We start from the raw sequence: 20,247 nt of genomic DNA, 5'->3' as shown, positions 1-20,247 counted from the left end.
GGGGTGGGGGAGGGAGGCAGGGAGGTGGCATGGAACACTGGTGCTCTGTCTCCGTGGCAGCTTCGGAAGCCCGGGCTGTTCTAGCCCTGGCCACCCTGGAGAACATGTTAAGGGTATGTGCACATCTGTCTTCTGACACGGATGTTGGCAGGAGAGGGGGAGGGGATCTGCCTCAGGAAGGGTCTCCTCCCGCCCTTGCTGTGCTTCCCTGTCCTCGCCTCCCCTCCTGCTGGGTACTGGAGGCAGGTGTGGGGTCTCCAGGGAGGCAAGTCCTGCACGCCCTCAGGGACTGGCAAGAGGGGGAGACCCTTACCACAGAAGGTGTGAAGTGGATGCCACATGGGGCCCACGTGGGAAAGGGCGTGGCCAGTTGGGACTCAGGACCACGCAGGTCGCTTCTCTTACTCTTCGCCTCCTCCGAGGAGCCTTCCCAGTCCCAGCCGTTGCCTTGTCTTGTCTCGGTGCCCTGGGTCCTGTGCTCGCCACTCTCCAGCACCTCCTGATGGGCAGGCTCACCCACAGCACCCACCCGGCTCGCCCACACACCTGTCTGACCCTGGTGCCCACACGGTGCCATGCCTGTTCACTGTTCCTTGTTGAGAGTATTTTTTAGTCCCTTCGTTCTATGTGGCTCCCAGACTGGTAGTCGCTGTTGTAACAGCAAACCATGCCGATCAGTGGAGCGGGGACGCCGGCCTGTGTCGCCCCGTCAGCCTCCGGATGGGCGGGGGGAGGTGCTGCTGATCCTGTGAGTGGTCCCGGTGCCTGGTGAACGCGTGCGGGGGCCTCCTTGTCTGCAGGGTGCCCCAGGGACTGCCGGGTGTCGCCCTCTGTGCTGAGCTGTCAGCTCCTTCTCTTGCCCTCTTGTAGGACCCCTAGGGTTGATGGCTGGCTCCCAGGCCTGGCAGTGCTCCAGTCGCCACGGCATTCTGGCAGTCCCCCATTCTGTGTGACGTTTGTGGTGTCAGCCTCAGTCCCCCATGTCCGGTGTCTTGGGGGCGCCTGGCTGTGGCTCCCAGTGGCTTCTTCAGCACAGTGGGTGATGGCTCGCTGGGTTAGGAAGGAGCTCCAGGCAGGGGGAGGGGGCAGGGTGTGCAGGGAGGGCTGTGCAGAGCACACCAGGGACTGGGGAGGGTGTGAGGTGATGGGATGTGGTGTGTGGATGCTTCGTGGGAAGGGCTGTCATGGGGGTGTGAGGCTGGGGCCTGTCATGGCGGGCAGCAGTCCTTGCTCCTGAGGCTGTTGCCATGTGACCCAGCCTCTCCTGTGGGCTCCTGGGAGACTCACGGTTGGCTTGGCGGGTGCTCTGGGGCTTCTGGTCACTCCTCTGAAGGAGCAGGTGGTTCTGTCGCTGTTTCGGGAGTGGGGTGAGGGCCTTGAACCTCTTCTCTGCGGAGGCTGCCGGCACCCGCGTGCGGTGGCCTCAGGGGACGCTGTGCTCTCCCGCTCAGACCATCAGCGAGTTGAAGGGCAGGGTCTCGGAGCTGCAGTGGACCGTGATGAACCAGGAGATGCAGCTGAAGGGCCTGGAGTCCGAGAAGCAGGAGCTGCAGGAGCAGCTGGAGCTGCAGCTCAGGTGAGTGCGTGTGGCGCCTGCGCCCCTGCCGCTGTGGGCAGGGCTGAGCCGGGTGGCCGACGTGAACTATGTGGACGATACAGGCTTGCCCTGCACCCCCTACGGGTGCAGCCAGCCTCCACGGGTGGTGTGGGTCCCAGAGCCCCAAGGCTCCTGGGGACAGACCCTGAGGCCTCTGAGGCCAGGGCCACATACAGTGTCAGAACAGAGTGTCAGTTCCAGTGTCCTGAGGATGAGGAGGGAGTAGCCACGGAGGGAACTTCGGAGAAGATGTTGCATTGGAGCTTGGTTTTTTTTGTTTTTTTTTTTCCAGAGAGGAAGGGAAAGGGAGAGAGAGAGAGAAACATCAATGATGAGAGAGAATCATTGGTGGACTGCCTCCTGCACGCCCCCCACTGGGGATCGAGCCCATAACCCGGGCACATGCCCTGACCTGGAATTGAACCCTGACCTCCTGGTCACGGTGGACATCTGCAGCCGGTGGGAGGCGGATGGTAAAGGACATTCCGCAGACGGCTTTCTGAGCAAAGGCAGGAGAGGGAAAACTCACTGGAGGAGTTGGGGTCAGAGGCCTGAGACTCCTGAAGAATTTGGCCTTTGTCTTCGCAGATGTTGCCGAGGAGAGTTGTGGCTACTTGGCGGAGTCACGATCCGCCAGGAGTGGGTCCCCATGGTGACTGTGCCAGGGCCAGTAGCCAGAGCTGCTGCTGTGTGAGCAGCTGGGGGCTGGAGAATGGGATGCTGCAGCAGAAGGGATCTGGCTGGTGGTCTATCCTAAGGAGACAGGCCCCCGAGGCACTGGCAGGGATTAGCATCCAGACTCGAGCTGTCCCTGAGGGGCGTGTGGGCAGGATATGTGTGCATGTATGTATGTGGATGTGTGTGAGTGCATGTGCGTACAAGTATGTGTGCGTGCATGCGTGTGAGTGTGCATACATGTGTCTGCACTAAAGAGCTTTAGGGTAAGGGGACTGTTGAAGACCTGGGACAGTATGGGTCTGGGACACTCCACTCTGTCCTGCCATTACATACCACATTCTGCATGTGATCTACTTTTCTCTTCACAGAAAATGGCAGGAAGCTAATCAGAAGATCCAGGAACTCCAGGCTGGCCAGGAAGCCAGGGCGGAGCAGGAGCAGAAAATCAAGGTGAGTTGCTCCGTTTCAGTCCCTGGACCATGTCGTACGTGTCCCAGTGGTGGTTCAGCCCCTTTTCCGCCCGTAGGTGTTTCTGCTCTGGGCTGTGCTCATGGCATAGGGGACAGTGGCTGCTGTGCCCCGGTGTCATTTACAATGACCGTCTAATCGTGTGCCAGGCTGTGCTAGCTGGCAGGGATCCACAGGGAAGAGACACGCTCACTCCCAGGATGGGACACAGGAAGGAAGGGAACATGGGATAGTCAGGTGGTGTGAGCGGGAGGGGATCCGTCACGGGGCAGGCGCCCGGCTCTGACGTTCGGCTGTGCTGCTTCACTGAGGGAGGACCCTGCCAGGCAGACAGTGACGGCAGCGCCAGGGAGGCCGCTGCCCTCGAGCGTGACATCCACCCTCTGTGCCCCGCCCCCTGGGCTGCCTCCCGCTGCCTCCCTGCTCCGCCCTGTCTGCTCCCTCCCCGGCTGTTCCACTCCATCAGCTCCTCGCCTCCCTGCTCTGCCTGGTCTTTCACAGGCTGTTCTCTGTGGCTACTGTGCTTACCTGTCTCTCCTCCCAGCCTTCTCCCCACCCTTTCCACTTCATACATCCCCACTACCTCTCTCTTTTTAAAAAAAATACATTTTTACTAGAGACCTGGTGTGTGAAATTCATGCACTAAGGGGGGGCGTCCCCTCAGTCTGGCCTGTGCCCTCTCGCAGTTTGGGAGCCCTGGGGGATGATAGCTTAGGCCCACTGAGCCATCAGGCGGACATCCTTAGCATTGTCCGGAGGCTGGAGAGACTCCCACCACTGCCACTGTGCTCGCCAGCCCTGAGCCCGGCTTCTGGCTGAGCGGTGCTCCCCTCTGGGAGTGCGCTGACCGCCAGGGGGCAGCTCCTGTGTTGAGTGCCCCCTGGTAGTCAGTGCACATCATAGTGACTGGCCATTCCACCATTCGCTCATTTGCATATTAGCCTTTTATTCTGTAGGATATGCTGCAGATAAGGCCCACGAGAACCATAAGAAATGCAGAGAGGCCCCGTGCGTGTTGGTGTTTGCTGAATGGCTGACTGATGTGGTCCTGGTCTCAGACTTGTAGCTGTGTTGTGACTTGTCCCTCATGTGCCAGCTGTCTCCGAGAGTCCTGAGGGACTAGAGATGTGAGGAGGGCGTCCTCCGTGGAAGGACGCGGTGTTAGCTGTGTCAGAGCAGCAGGAGCAGGCCGCACGGGGAGAGGTGGTTCTGGTGTGTGTTCAGGGCTTTGCTGAGTGTCCTCGGGCCTGACATGTCTTTGGCTCCCGCCTCGGAGGGCAGCACAGCCCAGCACGGGGGCACTGGCCTGGGGTGAACTGTGGGCACTTCCCAGGGTGAGCGCGGAGCCCCAGCACAGAGGCAGGCCGGGCAGGCAGGGAGGCTTTCCGGAGAAGGGGACTGGGTCACGGAGGTCGCTGAAGACCTGGGGCAGTATGGTCCGTGACGTTCTCCCTCTGTCCCTGCCTCAACCAGGATTTGGAGCAGAAGCTGTTCCTGCAGGAGCAGGATTCTGCGATTGTGAAGAACATGAAATCTGAGCTGGTGCGGTTGCCCAAGATGGAGCGGGAGCTGAAGCAGCTGAAGGAGGAAAATGCGTACCTGCGGTGAGTCAGGTGCAGGCCGTGGGGCGGGCGCAGGCCGGGGGGCGGGCGCAGGGTGGGACGGGTGTAGGTGGTGGGTGGTAGCCTCCATGGGTTAGTTCTCAGGGGTACCGGTGTGCAGCCCAGTGCTCCTGGGCTCCTGGGCTCGTCCCCAGGCCACATGGCGTGTGAGTGACTTTACCTCTGCCCCTCAGGGAGATGCGAGAGACCAACGGGCTGCTCAGGGAAGAAGTGGAGGGGCTGCAGCGGAAGCTGAGCCGTCAGGAGAAGATGCAGGAAAACTTGGTTGACCTGGAGCTGGAGAAGGAGGTGAGGGCCTGAGCTACTTCCTGGGGGAGGCCTGGCTGCTGGGGGAGTCTGGCTGCTGTGCTGGTGTGGTGGTCAGGCGCTGGTTCTAAGACGGCCCTATCCTGACCCCCAGAATGGCGAGTCTGTTCTCATAGGTGGTAGAGGGGACTAAGGGTGCTGGCCAGCTGGCCAGTGTGGCCACAGGGACCTGTGTGGGCAAGAGGAGGCTGAGGAGGTTGGCGCGATTGTCAGGATTCACCTGCCCACTGCTGGTGGCACTGCAGATGGAGGAAGTGGCCATGAGCCAAGGACTGTAGGCACCTCTGGGAGCTGGGAAAGGAGGAGTGGATTCTTTCCTGAGAGCCTCCTGCTGCCACCTGGATTGTAGCCCGGTGAGGCCTGGGCTCAGACTAGTGAACTACTGGCTCCGAGGTCGTCCATCTGTGCATGTCTGGCCACCGTAGTAACGGGAACCCTGACACAGATGGTGTCTGAAAGGAAGGTTGTCGCGTGTGAGATGTGGAAGAACTTGCAGGCACCTGTGCTGAGTATTCCCCGTGTCCGCTGTCGGGATCATGGCGGCGTTTGTGAGACAATGGAAGTTGTCGGTGCTGGAAACGTGCCAATCCTGTGGGACAGGTTCCCAGAAACTCTGTGTTGTCCAGTGCTCATGAGTTTGGAGCAAAACTTAGGCCTCCGGCTCCTGGCCCGGGTCCTTCTGTCCCGCCTGCTTCCTGTGGCGGCACTCTGTCGCCCGCCGCTCTGGTTTGCAGCACAAACGGTGCCACCACTGCCCAGGCTCAGAGGGTGAGAATGGTGTGGTGCTCTCCCCTCAGAGTCCCAGACCACTGAATCCTGCTGGGCCCACAGGGGTCCGGGCCAGCCGCAGGCGTCCCGGGGGCTGGGCAGAGCGCCTCTCAGGTGCTGGCTCTTGTAGGCACTTGGCCTGAAAAGACAGCTCTGGAGCTGAGCAGTTTCTTTTCTGGACAGAGTTTATTTTGAAATTGGTTAAGATTTTGGCTCTAGAATCACACGCCTAGTTTAAACCTGGCATGCAAGCTTGCTAGCTGTGTGACCCTGGGCAAGTTATTTAACCTCTCTGTTCACCTGTATGATGAGGAATAACCGTGTTGGCTGTGGGGCTGAAAGTGCTAGCCAAGCCTCACCTGGCACTAGTAGGGGCTCGGGATACCTGAGTGAGGAGGGAATGCACTCAGAGCCCTGTGCTTGGCTCCAGGTGCAGGCGGCAGGTCAGAGGCCTGGGTCCGCCCTCACATTGGTTACCTTTGTGAGGAGCAGCTGGTGAAACAGGGCAAGCCAGCCTGTGGGGGTGCTGGGCAGGGGAGGTGCCACCTCCACCTCCTGTTCTCGGGGCTGGCTCCCTCCTGCTGTGGGGCCGTGGGGCCTGGCGATGTCAGGGGGAGGGGTTTGGTTCTAGGGCTTAGTTCGTCTGCCCTGTGGCTGGGGGTCCTGAGAGCCCCTGGAAGATGGAGTGAGGCAGCAGGGCTTGTGGGCTCAGCCAACTACAGGACCACCAGCAGGCCGTCCCCCGACCCCCCTCCTCTCACCGCTGGCTCCGACAGGACGTGTGGGACCAGGAGGGAGCGAGTGAAGCATGCAGTGGAGTCAGTGATTGGGAAGCAGCCGTCTGCTTTGGAGCAGGGGTGGTGCGCTTCTGGTTTAGCTCGGGCCAAGGGCAGGGCCCTCTGGAGCGGGGGTGGGACCCCTCCTCTACCAAGGCCATTGGGTGTTTATCACATCACTCGCCGCCACATCCAGTGACCAGCTTAGGAATCACGTTGGTCTGCAAAAGCTCCCAGACTTACTGAACTCTGAGTCCCGCTTACGGTTGCCGAGGCAGGGCAGCCCCAGCGCTGCGGCCTCCGGCGGACGTCCCACCGTGCTCTGAGGAGGAGGCAGCCTCAGCATTGCTGTCGGCTTTGTGGGGTGGCGGTTGGTGTGGAAATCAGTGGGCGCTCGGTGGGGGGAGACATAGGTGGGCGTGGGGTGAAGGGAGAGCAGGAGGGCTGGGAAGCCCTTGCAGAGGAGATGGTGGGGGCCTGGTGCTCTGGGTTCTACCCTCCGTGTCTTTGCAGAGGCTGCTGGCGAAGCTGCAGAGCTGGGAGCGACTGGACCAGAGCACGGGCTTGAGCATCAGGTAGGCGGAGGGGCCTGGCGCCCGTGTCCCCTTCTCGGTGGAGCTAGCGCCTTTGGCAGGCGGGCCCAGCCTCCCACCCTCTCCAGCAGAGGCCCTGGCAGCGGCGGCTCAGGAAGTCGGTGCCCCTCCCTGCCAGGTCTGCATAGCATCCTCACGTGGAAACGAGGCGGGGCAGGGCTGGACACGGGGGTGGCTTAGCTGACCAGCTGCTCACCGCGGTCATGTGTGACGTCTGCCCTCGGCACCTGCCCTCACGTGCTGCGCCTTCTTCCCCCCTCACCCTGGCCCCACCCGGGTCCTGCTGAGAACCAGCAAGCTCCCAGCGTGTGATCCAGTGTTCGCAGTAAATGGTTTAGGCTGGAACAAGTCTGCGCACGCACAGCCAGGAGGGGCCGGTGTTTGGCTGCATTGTGGGGCTGGATTGAGGGACTTTCTCTCTTTTTTTTTTTTTATTTTTTTATTTTATTTTATTTTATTTTTTTTAATTTTTATTTTATTGATTTTGTACAGAGAAGAAGGGAGAGAGAGAGAGAGAGAGTTAGAAACATCGATGAGAGAGAGTCATCGATCAGCTGCCTCTTGCACACCCCCTACTGGGGATATGCCCGCAACCAAGGTACATGCCCTTGACCGGAATCGAACCCGGGACCCTTCAGTCCCCAAGCCGACACTCTATCCATTGAGCCAAACCGGTCTCGGCTCTCTTTTTTTTTTTTTATTAAATATATTGATTTTTCACAGAGATGAAGAAAGAGGGATAGAAAGTTAGAAACATCGATGAGAGAGAGAATCATCTATCAGCTGCCTCTTGCACACCCCCTACTGGGGATGTGCCCGCAACCAAGATATATGCCCTTGCCCGGAATCGAACCCGGGACCTTTCAGTCCACAGGCCGACGCTCTATCCACTGAGCCAAACCGGTCCCGGCGAGGGACTTTCTCTTGTATGGACTGAGGACGTGGTTGTTTCTGGGAGCTCAGGCCTGTTAGGTGCTCGTGGTGAGGAGCAGTGGGCTGAGTGTTCAGGGTGAGAAGGAAAACACGGTGACAGAGGGTTGTTGTCCAGTCCTAGGGGTGTCGAACTCAATCAGAGAAGGGGCCAAAATCTAAAATCCAGCCTAAATCGCGGGCCGAATGGTTTACTGAACAGTCATAAACTGTCATTGTGATGGAAACGCAGCGGAGTGCAGTGATGACAGCGCGGTGCGGGCCACATTGCAAGGCCTGGCGGGACGGATTTGGCCCGCGGGCCTTGTGTTTGACACATGTGAGTCAGGCCCTTGCAGCGGCTTCCCCTCCTTGTCGGTGGACCTAGTGCCTGCCAGCAGGCGCGGCAGGAGGTGGAGTGGCAGCTGCTGGGGCTGTGGGGTGGCCCTCTCGGGCACAGCTTGAGGGGCTGAGCTGGGCCTGGTCCTCTGATGGGCAGGACGGCATCTTTACCCCAGCTGTCCTTCCTCCAGCCTTGCTCTGCTACTGCTGCCCGGGTCCTGGCACCCCCAAAGCCCTGTCTGCCTCGCTGCCCCCTTCTGGCGGGGGGGGGGGCGGGGGGCAGAAGGCTGGTCATCTGGATTGCCTGCTGTCCGGGCAGGGCCTGTGGTGTTAGGGAGCCTCGTGCTGTGCACCTGCTCTTGGTCTGCAGCCTTAGTTTCCCAGTGTCTCCTGGAGGCTGGCCGAGGGCGGAGCCTGTTAGCGAGCTGCCTGTGATTGCCGGGGATCGCTGCTCTCAGCCGCAGCTGCTCCCGCTGGCATGACGGGCTCCAGCTGTCCGCCCCTCGCAGGTCTCCTCGGTTTCCTTTCGTCTCTGAGTCAGAGCACAGACGGGGCTGCTGTTTCCTCTTGAACTCCACCTGCAGGACTCATACTCACAGAGGGCGGCCCAGCAGGGCCCACGTGTCTCATGCTTCCTCCTGTTCTCTGGCTTATTAACTCACCCGAAAGCTCCCCTTCTGCCTCAGGCGCACTCGTCAGGAGAGAAACCTCCGTGACTTCTCTCTTGTGCGGGAGATCAGAGGCCCCGGCGGTGGGTGACTCCAGCCTGCTGAGCGCCCAGCGGGCCCCGGCCACAGCGTCAGGCCCAGGCTGCGCACAGCCGCGCATCGGCCAGGTGTTCTGGGCTCCGGGGCCAGGAGGGAAGGGCAGCCGCTCCCTGCTCCTATCGGCCCAGTTTTCCCCTCGCTGGGAAGGGAATGCAGTGCTTGCTCCTGGCGCTCCTGGGTTAAAGACTGTGCCTTAGAGCTGCCTCACCTGGGAGGCTGCCTTCGCGGAGGCAGGAGATCCTCCCCGCGGGAGGCCTGGCGCTCGCTCCCGCGCTCTGGTTATTGTGTCTGGGCCACCTCTGGGCCCCTCGGGGACCTCCGCTCCTCACCTCCCCTGTCCCCTCCTCGGGGGCAGGCCTTCACCTCCTCGGTGCGCGCCCCCCTGGAGTGGGTCTGTTGTCGTGGAGCAGGCCGTGGCCTCAGAGCCGTGCTCTGAGGATGCCGTCACCAGAGCCACCTGGGAGTTTGGCAAAAATGTAGACTCCTGGGCTGAACTGGCCCAGCGGTCAGCCTGTCCACGTGCTAGACTTGAGTCTTGGGGTGACATTGAACGCTGTGAAGAGGGGCTGGCCATCTTTTTGCTACTTTTTGGCACTTAGAGACTCTGAGCAGGGAGCCCTTATTGATGGCACTGAGTGCGGAGGTGGAAATGACAGCAGGATGCAGGACGGGACACGTGGGGTCCCTGCAGGAGGGCGTCAGAGGGGAGACCGGCCCTGTCTGGGAGGTGTGTGCTGAGCGTGATGCCACCTGGTGGTGGGGGTGGGGTCAGCCATGCGGGTTCCGTGCGCAGACATGGCGCAGGGATGCTCAGAGCCTGCCAAGGTGGGTGGATGTCTGGCCCAGGTTGGCCCCCATGTGTGGTGTGGTCTCTGTGCCGCTGCTCCCACATCCCTAATGGAAAGGCTTTTCTAAAACATTGGGTTCCCAGCAGGGCTCATGGGTCTTTGAGAGTTTGATCAATTCACAGACTTTCTCCTCATGACAACGCATGTTTGCATGTGTGTGGGTAGACACGACTTTGCGTGCCAGTTCAGGACCCACTACCCTAAAGCATGATCAGCAGCTCTGCCGGCAGCAAGTTGGGGTTTGGGAGACGCCCCGAACCAGGGATTCGAGGGGCTGGAGGGCATTTCGGCTCGGCCTGCTGGGCTTGAGTCTGTTTAGCTTTCCTGTGAAGGTGCTGTCATAATTTTGGGACCGAGACCACTCATTTGGGGCATGTCATGAGCCCAGGTTCTGGCCTGTGTCCAGTGCCTCTGTGGGTTTTTGAGAGCTGTCAACCCCCGCCCCCCCGCCCTGGAGCTGCCCTGAGTTTAGGCCTGCGGCTCCTCCTGGCCCATTGCCAGCTCCCAGGCGACTTCCTTGCCAAAACCTGGTTTGGTTGTGTGGGAGTGGCGGGTGGTCTGCCGTCTGACAGTTCCTGCCTGCCTTTGGGTGGCCACCGGTTCATTGTTGACTGTCCTACCTGCTCTGTTCTTTTTATGTTTTTAACATGTTCTTATTGATTTTAGAGAGAGAGGAAGGGAGAGGGAAAGAGAAACACTGATCCGTTGCCGCCCTCACCCAACCTGATGGGGGATTGAACCTGCATCTTGGGTATGTGCCCTGACCGGGAATCAAACCGGTGACCTTTTGGTGCATGGGATGATGCCCAGCCCATTGAGCCACTCCTCAGGGCCACCTGCTCTGTTCTTTTTTTAATTTTTATTTTTTATTAAGGTATTATATATGTACACATCTTACCATTGCCCCCCCCACTCCCATACATGCCCTCTCTCCCCAGAGTTTTGTGTCCGTTGGTTGTACTTATATGCACGCATACAAGTCCGTCGGTTGAGCTCTTATCTCCCCCATATCTCCCTCCCCTCCCCGCTGTAATTTGACAGTCTGTTTGTTGCTTTACTGTCTCTGTATCTATCTTTTTGTTCATCAGTTTATAATGTTCTTTATTATCCATAAATGAGTGAGATCATGTGGTGTTTTTCTTTCATTGATTGGCTTATTTCACTCAGCATGATGTTCTCCAGTTCTATCCAGGTTGCTGCAAATTATAAGAATTCCTTCTGTTTTATGGCAGCATAGTATTCCATTGTGTAGATGTACCATAGTTTTCTGATCCAATCATCTGCTGATGGGCACCTAGGCTGTTTCCAGATCTTAGCGATTGTAGATTGTGCTGCTATGAACATAGGGGCACCAGCTCTGTTCTTGACCAGCCCCTTGACACTGCTGCACCCCTGGGGTCTGGAGTCCGAGTTCTGAGCGAGCCTTCTCCGTGTGGAGCGCCTCTGGGCCGGACCCCCCCCCCCCCTAGGTTTGCAGGGACAGATGGCCTGGAGAGCCCACATCCCCAAGGTGTCCACAAAGAAATGTGCTCAGGAGGGCAGGACTGGTCACTCTCCTCCCACTTGGGATTTCTTACATCCCGAGGAGCCCAGAGGTACTGGGGTGGCGTGTTGGCTGGTGGGTAACCATGTTGACCTGGAGGGGAGCCCCGCATCTGCCGGAGCAGCTTGTCCGCCATGGGGATGCCGACACCTGTCTCCAGCCCCTGGCCGGGGCCAGGCAGGTGGGCCTCATCTTTGCCTCAGTGTGGGTGTGAGGGAATGGGCACAGGCCGTGCCAGGTGGGTGCCGATGGGGAGGACGGAGGCGAGTCTGGTATGGGTGCTCTGTCCCAGGCTGTGAAGGGGCCTGCGTATTCCGTGGCAGCAGTGCGGAGGGGACGGGTGTGGAGGGGGCGGCATGCCATCTGTGAAGGGCTGGGCCGTGCCTCGGAGCAGTGTGGGCTGATGGGGAATGATTTGAAGCACTGGATGAAGGTGGGCACCAGGGGGCACTCTTCGACGTGTCTGTGCCACCTAGGCAGGATGCTTGGGGCACTGGGGAATGGAGTAACCGAGAGGCTGGTAGGCAAACGGAGGACAGTTCGCCGGAGTGAGGTGCTTGTCCTTGGGTGTTAGTGCACTCCCGTCACCGTGGAAGAGGGGCCGCCGGCCGCCTCAGAGGCGCAGAAGCAGGATCTGAACAGCAGCCTGTGGCGCTGGCGGGCGGGTGCTGCCAGGCGAGCTGGGTGGGGCCGTGCTTCTGTGTGAGGAGGGCCCCCGAGCAGTGCCGCGGGGGGATGGGGAGCGGGCAGGGCCCCGCTGGCAGAGGAAGAAGAAGCCTGTCTGTGCTTGGAGGTGAGGAGGTATTGATGCAGGAAATCCCACAGAATCGATAATAAGCTCCTGCCTACATGAGCTTAGCAGGGTCACAGGACCCGAGGAAGCACGTACATTGATTCAGTTTCTGTGTCCTGGCAGCAGCACAGGGAAGTGCATCGCGTTACCCAGAAACACGCAGTCCTCCGGGATGAGTGCACACCGTCTGTAAGATCTGTTCCCTGACACTTGGAAGAGGCTGCTGAGAGAAATTACAGATAACCTAGGGGTAAGATAAGTGGAGGGAGGCATTGATTCCGTGACTTGACACTCAGCCTGTCAGGAGGTCAGTGTGCTGAAATGGCTCCACACGTGCCCCCAGTTAAAGTCCCAGCGGGCTTTTTGACAGAAATCGACAAACCGATTCTGAAACTTCCAGAGAAACGACCAGGGACGGGAATGGCTCAGCGTCTGGAAAAGCATGGTGCAGGGCTCACAGCGGCTGGTTCAGGACACACCGGAACCGCGTCACCACGCCCCTAGCCCGGTGCGAGAGACCTGCGCTCAGCGGAGCAGGGGAGGTCAGGAACGCCCACGAGGGAGAGGTGATGGAGTCCCAGGAGGGCGAGGTGGCAGTTCGGTGGGAGACTCTTTTCAATGCCCGGTGCTGGGCCAGGGGGACCCCGGGGCACTCCCGCCGGGCAGACCTCAGGGTGCAAACCAGAGTCCCCAGAACCCCAAAACACAACCACCAGTGGAAAACGGGGACGGTGGAGTTCACCCACATTTGAAGCCTTTGCTCTCAGAGGACTTGAGGAGAAGAGGCACGCTGCGGCCGAGGAAGCCTTTGCAGGTGTGCGTGATGGAGGCCGAGTGCGCGTGGCGCAGCTGGGGCGCCGGACCATCAGTAGGAAGACCAGGTGTGAGCCGTGGCAAGAGACGAACGACGTTACTAGTGGCGGAAAGATGGGAATGCGAGTGAGGAGGGGAGAGGTGCTCGGCCCGTCTTCCCAGGAGCATGCGGCCCGCGGGGAGCACTGCAGCTGCCAGCTCCCTGGCCGCAGGTCGACATGTAGCCACTGAGCACCGGGCCGGGCGGGTGCTGCTTAAACCTTCACTCTGAGAAGGAGCCCATCCCTGAGCTTGTCCAAGGCCACGGGCAGCCCAGGCTCTGCCAGCTCGCCTGCACTCGGGGACCTGGAGCCAGTGGCAGGGGCTCACAGGGCAGCCATTTCCTGCGGCTGATAGAGACAGTGGAGGGAGCGCCTGGCTGATAGAAAAAGTGGCGTCTTCATCCCCCATCTCGCCTCGCCAGCGGGCCTGTCACAGCGCCCTGGCCTGTCACATGCTGTAGTGGTCACATGCCTGGGGTGCCCTCCGTGGAGAATGGGGCTGAGAGGTGCCCCCCGAGGTTGGCAGCAGGGCAGACTGCTCTCACCCGTGCAGCCTGTAGGCAATGCTGGTGAATCCTGGTGCATCTTTCTAGAATGCGGGTGCACCTGCGAGCGCCATGCACCCCTTTAGGTGGGCTCACACTGCAATGCTGCCCTGCACTCGCGTGCCCTTAGTCTTTGCCGGGTTTTGGCAGCTGCACCGTGGCTGGGCGGTTACGCTGGCAAGCGCTCCGCAGTGTGGGTGAGTCCTGCGGCCCCTCAGGCCCCCTGTTGGCCATGTCGGTGGTTTCCGGGGTGTGTGTGTGTGTGTTAGTTCTCCGCTAAGCAGTGCTGGGTCGGTTGGGTAAATTCTTAGGCGGAGAAGTTTTACTCAGAAGAGGCCTTTGAAGTGGAGACAGTGCCAATGGCCTGGAGCGGGAGCGTGCTCCTCCCATTTCCATCCTGTGGGTGCCACCCGCTCCGGGCAGTGCGCACTCACAGGTCGAGGCCCAGCGAACCCCCGGCAGTGAGGGCAGGGCTCGTGTGGGGCTGTTAGGAAGCAGGCTGAGCGCTTGGTTTCGGCGAGGACCTTGTCTGGGAGACGGGCTGCGGGTGGAGTCCCTCTGCCAAAAGCCTCTCATTTCCTAGAGGAACCGGCGGGCCGTGGCAGGGACGCTCTGTCCTCTGCCGAGTCTGGCCTGGTTTCCGTCAGGCTGGAAGGCGTGATCGTCTGTCCGTGTGAGCCCAGCTCGTGGGCTGGAGGGCTGCTGAGGGGCGGGGCGGGGTGGGAGGCAGGGGGGTTGCTGGCTCTGAAGCCTGCCTGCTCCCCGCCTCCAAACTGCTGACCGTCACCTGGAGCGGAGGCTGCGGCGACAGTGCCGACCTGGACGTTTCCCAAAAGCGCTGTAGGCTGGCCAGGCGACGGGAACTCGTTTCCCTGATGTGTGAGGCCAATTAGGCGGACAGCGAGGGGCGCGCGCCATCCTGCAGGAGCTCACGGACCACTGCACCCTTCATTACCCCGGCACCGCGGCCGCTCCGGCTCCCCATGCTGCCCGTCCACACCGAGCTGTCCGTGCGTGGGAGGCGGGAGCTGTCAGCATCGCCGTCCCTTTTAATTGGTCTTGGTTGGTTTTCTTTAGACAGGGAGCGGGCGGGGGGAGCAGTGCTTTACCTTCTGGGTCCTCGAGAGCCCGCCCGCCCTCTGGTCTGCTTGCTGATGCCTCGGGTTGCAGCACAGCTTCTCGTTGTTCGCTGGTTGTCAGTGTTCAGACAGCAGACCAGTCCGACTGTCATTCTCTGACTGGGCAGGGCAGGGTCCCCAGGGCATCTTGGGCTGAAAGCTGAGGGAGCGTTTGGGATGAAGAGGGGAGGGTTCTGCTGAGCCCGTGGGGTGGGGCGAGGAGAGCACCCAGGACAAGACAGCAGCCTGGGCGGGCTGGGAGAAGCCCGGGGGTCCCTGGGGCCGTGAGGGGAGACATGGTGAAAGTTGAAGTAGCTGACCAGCTACGACAGAGTCTGCTTTGGAACAGGTGGCGGTGGAGGTGCACGGCCGTCCGATGCTGGCCACGGGGGGTGGGGGGATAGGGGGGTGCGAGGAGCCAGCATTCCTACACGGTCATCGCTTCTGGTCATCGCCTTCCGTGGCAGCTGCAGGCAGTGCTGCTGCGAAGAGCAGAGGGGCAGGGAGAAGCCGTGTGCCTGATGCCCGGCTGGGCTGCTTCCGTGGCCTCCCCCACCTCCCCCTGATGGCTGCTTTGTTCCCAGGGGACATTCCTGAGCTTTACAGTCAGGCACGTGCTGGGTGCTGGGTTGTGGCTAAACCAATGAAGAGCCATCGTGCAGGCCTCCCAGCTCCAGCTGAAATGCTTTCTGTGTGTTTATTGTCCTCGCAGGACACAGCTGCAGGTCGGCAGGGCCTGCTCTGAGCACTCCCAGGCCCCGCAGCCAGCACACAGGTGTGTGGGGCATGGCCCCGGAACAGCTGGTTCTTGGCCTGAGGCTGGGAGCATGTTCAGGCAGAGGAAGTGGTTTGTTCAGACACAAGCGGGAGGCAGTGGGTGTGCTGAGATGTCCCGCAGTCCCCAGGGGTGCTCGCCAGAGTGCGTGGAGAAGGGGCTGGGAGCAGATCCTGATGGTGTTTTGGGTTACGCTGAGAAGGGGCTGCATCCTGAGGTGACAGGTGGGCACACCCATCGGTGGGTCTCCGTCCTCCCGAACTTGCAGAGAGGGCCTGGGCCTTGGCTAGGCACGCCCGCTGGGTGTGCGTGCTTTCCGACACGCTGCGGGTTTCTGAGCCTGCAGTGCGGGCGGGAGTGTTCCCCGAGAGACGAAGGTGCCGTCAGGCTGGGGCAATGCCAGAGCCTGGGGTTGGGAGTTTCCGTCAAGCTGCAGGCTGGGCAGAGTGGGCGAGGGGGTGGCTCTCCCTGCTGGAAGCCTGCAGCTGACAAGGTGTCAGGTCAAGGCCAGGCTCTTCCCAGTCTGTCCTTCCCTGTCCTCTATAGGCGAGTGCCTGCTCCCCCGACCCCCACCCTCTCCTGAAGGACTGGGATTTGGGGAAACATCAATCACGTATTTATTCTTTGCACATTTCTCTGCGGACTGGCCATCTGCCAGCTGGGCTGCTCTGGGGCTGTGGAGTCCCAGAGTGCAGCCTCTGACCTCACTGCGCGGGGACAGCCTGCCCCCTCAGGCCAGGCTGCCGATGCGGCGTGGCCTTTTCCGGGAGCATCTCCCTGGGAGGCAGGCCTTGGCTGTGCTTCTCTGGATGTGGAAAATGACGTGGCAGACGGCCAGCCTTCCTCCGTGCTGGACAGCGTGGCTGCGAGAGGCCGCAGGGCTTGTTGTAGGACAGCCCTGCTCTGACGAGGCCTGCACTGGCCGACAGGACACCCTTCCAGGCTGCGGTCGCCCTGCAGGGTGACTGCCCGAGAACGCGCCAGCCCATTCTTGCCGGCATCTCACTCGCCCCGCCTCCCAGCTCTGTGGGTGAAGCAGAGAGGTGCTCCACGTGGCACAGGGCGGACCAGAGATGCCAGGGTCGTCCAGCCAGTGTATGGCGCCCTTGTTGGGTTGCTGGGCTGGTCCTGGCCCATGGTGGGCTCTGCCCTCCATAAGCTCCATCCATCTGGCTGGCCACATGGCGCCATGCAGCTGGTCCTGCATCTCTGTGAGCAGGCCAGTCTGCTGCTGGCACTCCCGGGCTGCTGACAGGGAGCTGCCTATCCACTTAGCCCGGCAGCGCGAGGCACATGCGGGCAGGAGGCCCATCCGCTGACGCTGACGGCAGCTCTTTAAGACCTGATGGCTCCCAGCTGAACTCCCGAGGAGAGCTGGAGCCTGCGGCCTGACCTGCCTCTGCTCGGGCTGGGCACCTTCTGCAGCTCAGACTTGCTCTTCGTGGGGGAGGCTCTGCGGCAGCGAGGGACAGTAATTATCGGGCGAGGAAGGTGTTTTAACTTCTGAGGGGTACCCCAATACTGTCTTGTTTGCGGAGGAAGCTGAGTTAGAAGATTATCAATTAACTAGAGGCCTGATGCATGAAGATTCCTGCAAAAATGGGCCTTCCTTCCCCTGGCTGCTGGCACCACCTTTGCTCCGCCTGGAGCCGCCTTCCCGGCTTCCCACGCTGCCCAGAGGCCCGGAGCAGCTGGGGTGGTGTGGAATGCCTGCATTGTTGCCATGGCGACAATGTAAGCTTCCCAGTCACTTGGTGCCTATGTATGCAAATTAACACTCCATATTTGTTGGGCTAATTTGCATACCCACTCCTGATTGGCTGGTGGGTGTCACAAAGGTACGGTCAGTTTGCATCTGTCTCTTTTATTAGTATAGATTCTTTATTATGTGAAACTACTTTTCAGTTTGGTGGCACCAGCAGTCCTTCGCAGTGGGGTGGGCGCTGTCTGCTGCCATGTGGTCTCAGAGCTCTGCTGCTGCCCACCTTGAACCGGCAGTGGGTGGAGTCCAGGTGGAGGACTGTTAGACACAGCTTTCTGTTCCCAGGTGCTCATCCTGGCACTTGCTCTTCCTGTGTTGCTGGTGTTCACTGCAGTGAGGTCTTGGCATATCTTTTATCTTATTAGGATTGTAGTTACAGAATGCAGCCTTGCTCATCTTTTGGGATAGGGAAGTTGTCACTCACTGGTTTGAGAGAAGGCTCAAGTTGAACTAACTCTTGGAAAATTAGATTTGTTTTTAGTAAACTGAGAAGAGTCACTGGTAACTATTACTGGTGTTTTGCTGTGGGCATTATCATTGTTTACTAGTAGCCCTGTGCACAAATCCATGCACCAGTAGCTTGCTACTGCCCTCCTGTAGCTGCCCCTTCCCCTCTGACCCCCCGCACAGCTGTCCGCTGCCTGCTTGTAGTTCACTGCCCCACCCTCCTGCAGGTCTGTGCTTGTGACGCTGTCGGTTGTGACGCCTCATGGCATAATGGGTAATTAGCCTATTCCTCTTATTATATGGGATTAAGGTTTAGCTGCAGTGTCCTAGATGGCCCAGTAGGGCTCGCTACCAAGTTGTCGAGCCTGGAGTCTTAGGATACAAGGACTTTTGGTAACAGTCAGCATCCTCTCTCTTGTTTCAGCCGCTGAGCAGGTGAGGCTTGTTTTTCACTGAACATGGGCACCTGTGATGGAATGGCTGTAGGGTGAAGGCTGGCAAGTTTTTCCGGGAGAGTCAGGCAGTAAGAGCTAGGGCCTGTGGCCGGGAGGTCTCTGTGCATGTAGCATGGACCAGGGCGGCCTCCCTTTGGGCCAGGTGGGCACTCTCCCTGCTGACACTGGGCGTGCCCAGGGCAAGCAGGCCCTTGTGACCCCGTCAGGAAGGTGCCACAGGGTCCCTGTCACCCTTGATATCTGAAAGCGGGTGTGACCGCTGCTTCGGGGTATAGGGCTGGCCAGCCATCTCAGAGCCGCAGCGCCTCCTTTCCCGGTGGCTTGTGCAAACACAGGATCCGGCGTCGCTGTCTTCCCAGGTCTGGTTTGGGAGCATCTGTGCACAGGACGCCACCGCGCTTGAGGGCGGTGTGTGGAATGGAACCGACTTGAGTAGGTGTCCGAGTCCCGGATTCAGCACCTGTTGAGTGGGGATCATGCTGTACAGTCTCCCTGCAAGCCTGGAGGCCCCTGAAGGCAACTTCTTCTTCCTCCTTTTTAAAAAAATGTATCTTATTGAATTTATACAGAAAGGGAGAGGGATATAGTGTTAGAAACATCGATGAGAGACATGGATCAGCTGCCTCCTGCATACTCCCTACGGGGGATGTGCCCTTGACTGGAATTGAACCCAGGACCCTTGAGTCTGCAGGCTGACACTCGATCCACCGAGCCAAACCGGTTAAGACAAGGCACCTTCCTCTTGAGTGAAGAGTGCAGAAGGCAGAGTCCCTTGCGGATTGGCTCCCAGGGCTGAGAGACTCTCCTTTCTGTCTTGTCTCCGTTCTGGTGGCCGAGTTCCCAGAACAGGTGTTGCAGTCCCATCTGTTCCACTAACAGGCATTTGTTGAGCGATCACTGCGTGGCAGACCCGAGTGGAAGGCAGCACAGAGAGCAGAGCGTCGTCACGGCACAGGTGCTGAGGGCGGGCGGGGCCAGAGCAGGACTGGGCTCCTTCTGGGAGGGAAGACGTCTTTCCGTGAGGGGCGGCCACCAGAGCTGGGCTGGGGGCGCCGAGTCTCGCCCCCTTGATGGCTGGGCCACCGAGGGAGCTGGGATGGAGCTGCCAGCTGCCGTGCAGGAGCGGGGACGAGCGCTCTTGGTCAGCTGTTCCCTTCTTGTGTCTGCAGCCCCTCCGGAGGGTGAGCCTGCCGCTCCCCAGCGCCCTCCTCCCGCTGCCGGGCGCCTGGCTCCGTTCGTGTCCCCTGCTCCGCGCCAGGAGCCGAGCCGTCTGGTGGTACAGGCAGGCGTGCTGGTCTCTGTCAGGTCCCGTCTCGGTGCGGAGTGCTTCCCTTTCCTGACAACCCTTGCCAATTAGCTTTATTTAATTATCTCCCAGGGCTAAGCTTGAATACATTCTGTGTTAAATTCACAGTTTCCCCCTTTCTAAACGAAACGGACTTAATATCCTTGTTAAAATCTGATTAAAACTAAAATTGAGTTTTTTGAAGTCTGATTATTCCATGAAATGGAATTTTTAAACCTAATTACTGCTGGATTTGCATAGACTTTTCAGCACCATTGAAAGGAAAGTTGAAGTAAATGTATTAATGGCATCCTTTCCTGTCGTTTCCTTGGGGCGTGGCAGGTGGGAGGGACTCAGCCTTCTTTCCCTCCGAAGGCAGCTTGTCTGAGACTGTTCCTCGGAGGGCCAGCTCCCACGGAGTCTGAGCTCAGCCTCACTCCTCCGCCTGCACCCTCCGCCAGCTCCCACGGGCGGCGGCCTTTCGAGGGCACGTGGCTGCCCCCGTCTCCCTGTAGTGCAGGCTCTTACCTTTGAGGAGGAGGATGGAGGGGGATGATTGTAGCCTCTGGGTCTCCCCTTTTGGTCCCAAAGATGGATTCATAATTAATAGCTACCTTCATCCTAATTCTGGATCACATTGGTATCGTTAAAAGTAGAAACAAACTCACTCTTACATATATACTAGTGGCCCGATGCACAAATCTGTGCACATTGAAAGGAAATTAATTAGAAAAATATTTTAACTTCGCTCTCCGCCCTTTCTCTGTAACAGAAGTGTCAACCAAATTCACAATTGACAATGACAGATCGAAGCACACGTGTGTGATTGGCGCCAGTGAGATCTTTATATGTATCACACGTGTGAGTCAACTTAACCTTTTATAGATATAGAATAAACTTGCTTAATTAGTCCTGCTTTCTGATGCAGCTAAAGTTTTTCCAGCCCAGTGAAGCACCCCAACTTCTCTTTCAGGTAATTGTCAGCAGCACAGCAGG

General features: G+C 59.4%; 1 protein-coding gene across 6 annotated transcripts in view; it reads left to right on the top strand.

Annotated features, from left to right (window-relative positions):
* MAD1L1 (mitotic arrest deficient 1 like 1) overlaps positions 1-20,247 on the top strand; it is a 112,079-nt gene that overhangs the window by 11,577 nt on the left and 80,255 nt on the right. For 5 of the 6 annotated variants that reach the window (XM_045576926.1, XM_045576925.1, XM_045576924.1 and 2 more), the window contains 5 exons: positions 1,452-1,576; positions 2,644-2,725; positions 4,217-4,347; positions 4,539-4,653; positions 6,729-6,790. In XM_045576926.1, the coding sequence (XP_045432882.1) occupies positions 1,452-1,576; positions 2,644-2,725; positions 4,217-4,347; positions 4,539-4,653; positions 6,729-6,790 (515 nt within the window). Of the gene's footprint in view, positions 1-1,451; positions 1,577-2,643; positions 2,726-4,216; positions 4,348-4,538; positions 4,654-6,728; positions 6,791-20,247 lie in introns of those variants that run through there. The other variant, XM_036423856.2, reaches the window with a different exon arrangement.

The sequence above is a fragment of the Pipistrellus kuhlii genome, unplaced genomic scaffold (assembly GCF_014108245.1).
Source record: "Pipistrellus kuhlii isolate mPipKuh1 unplaced genomic scaffold, mPipKuh1.p scaffold_m20_p_8, whole genome shotgun sequence".
NCBI lineage: Eukaryota > Metazoa > Chordata > Mammalia > Chiroptera > Vespertilionidae > Pipistrellus > Pipistrellus kuhlii.
Note: the sequence above shows the minus strand (reverse complement) of the source record. Positions and strands in the feature narration are given on the sequence as shown.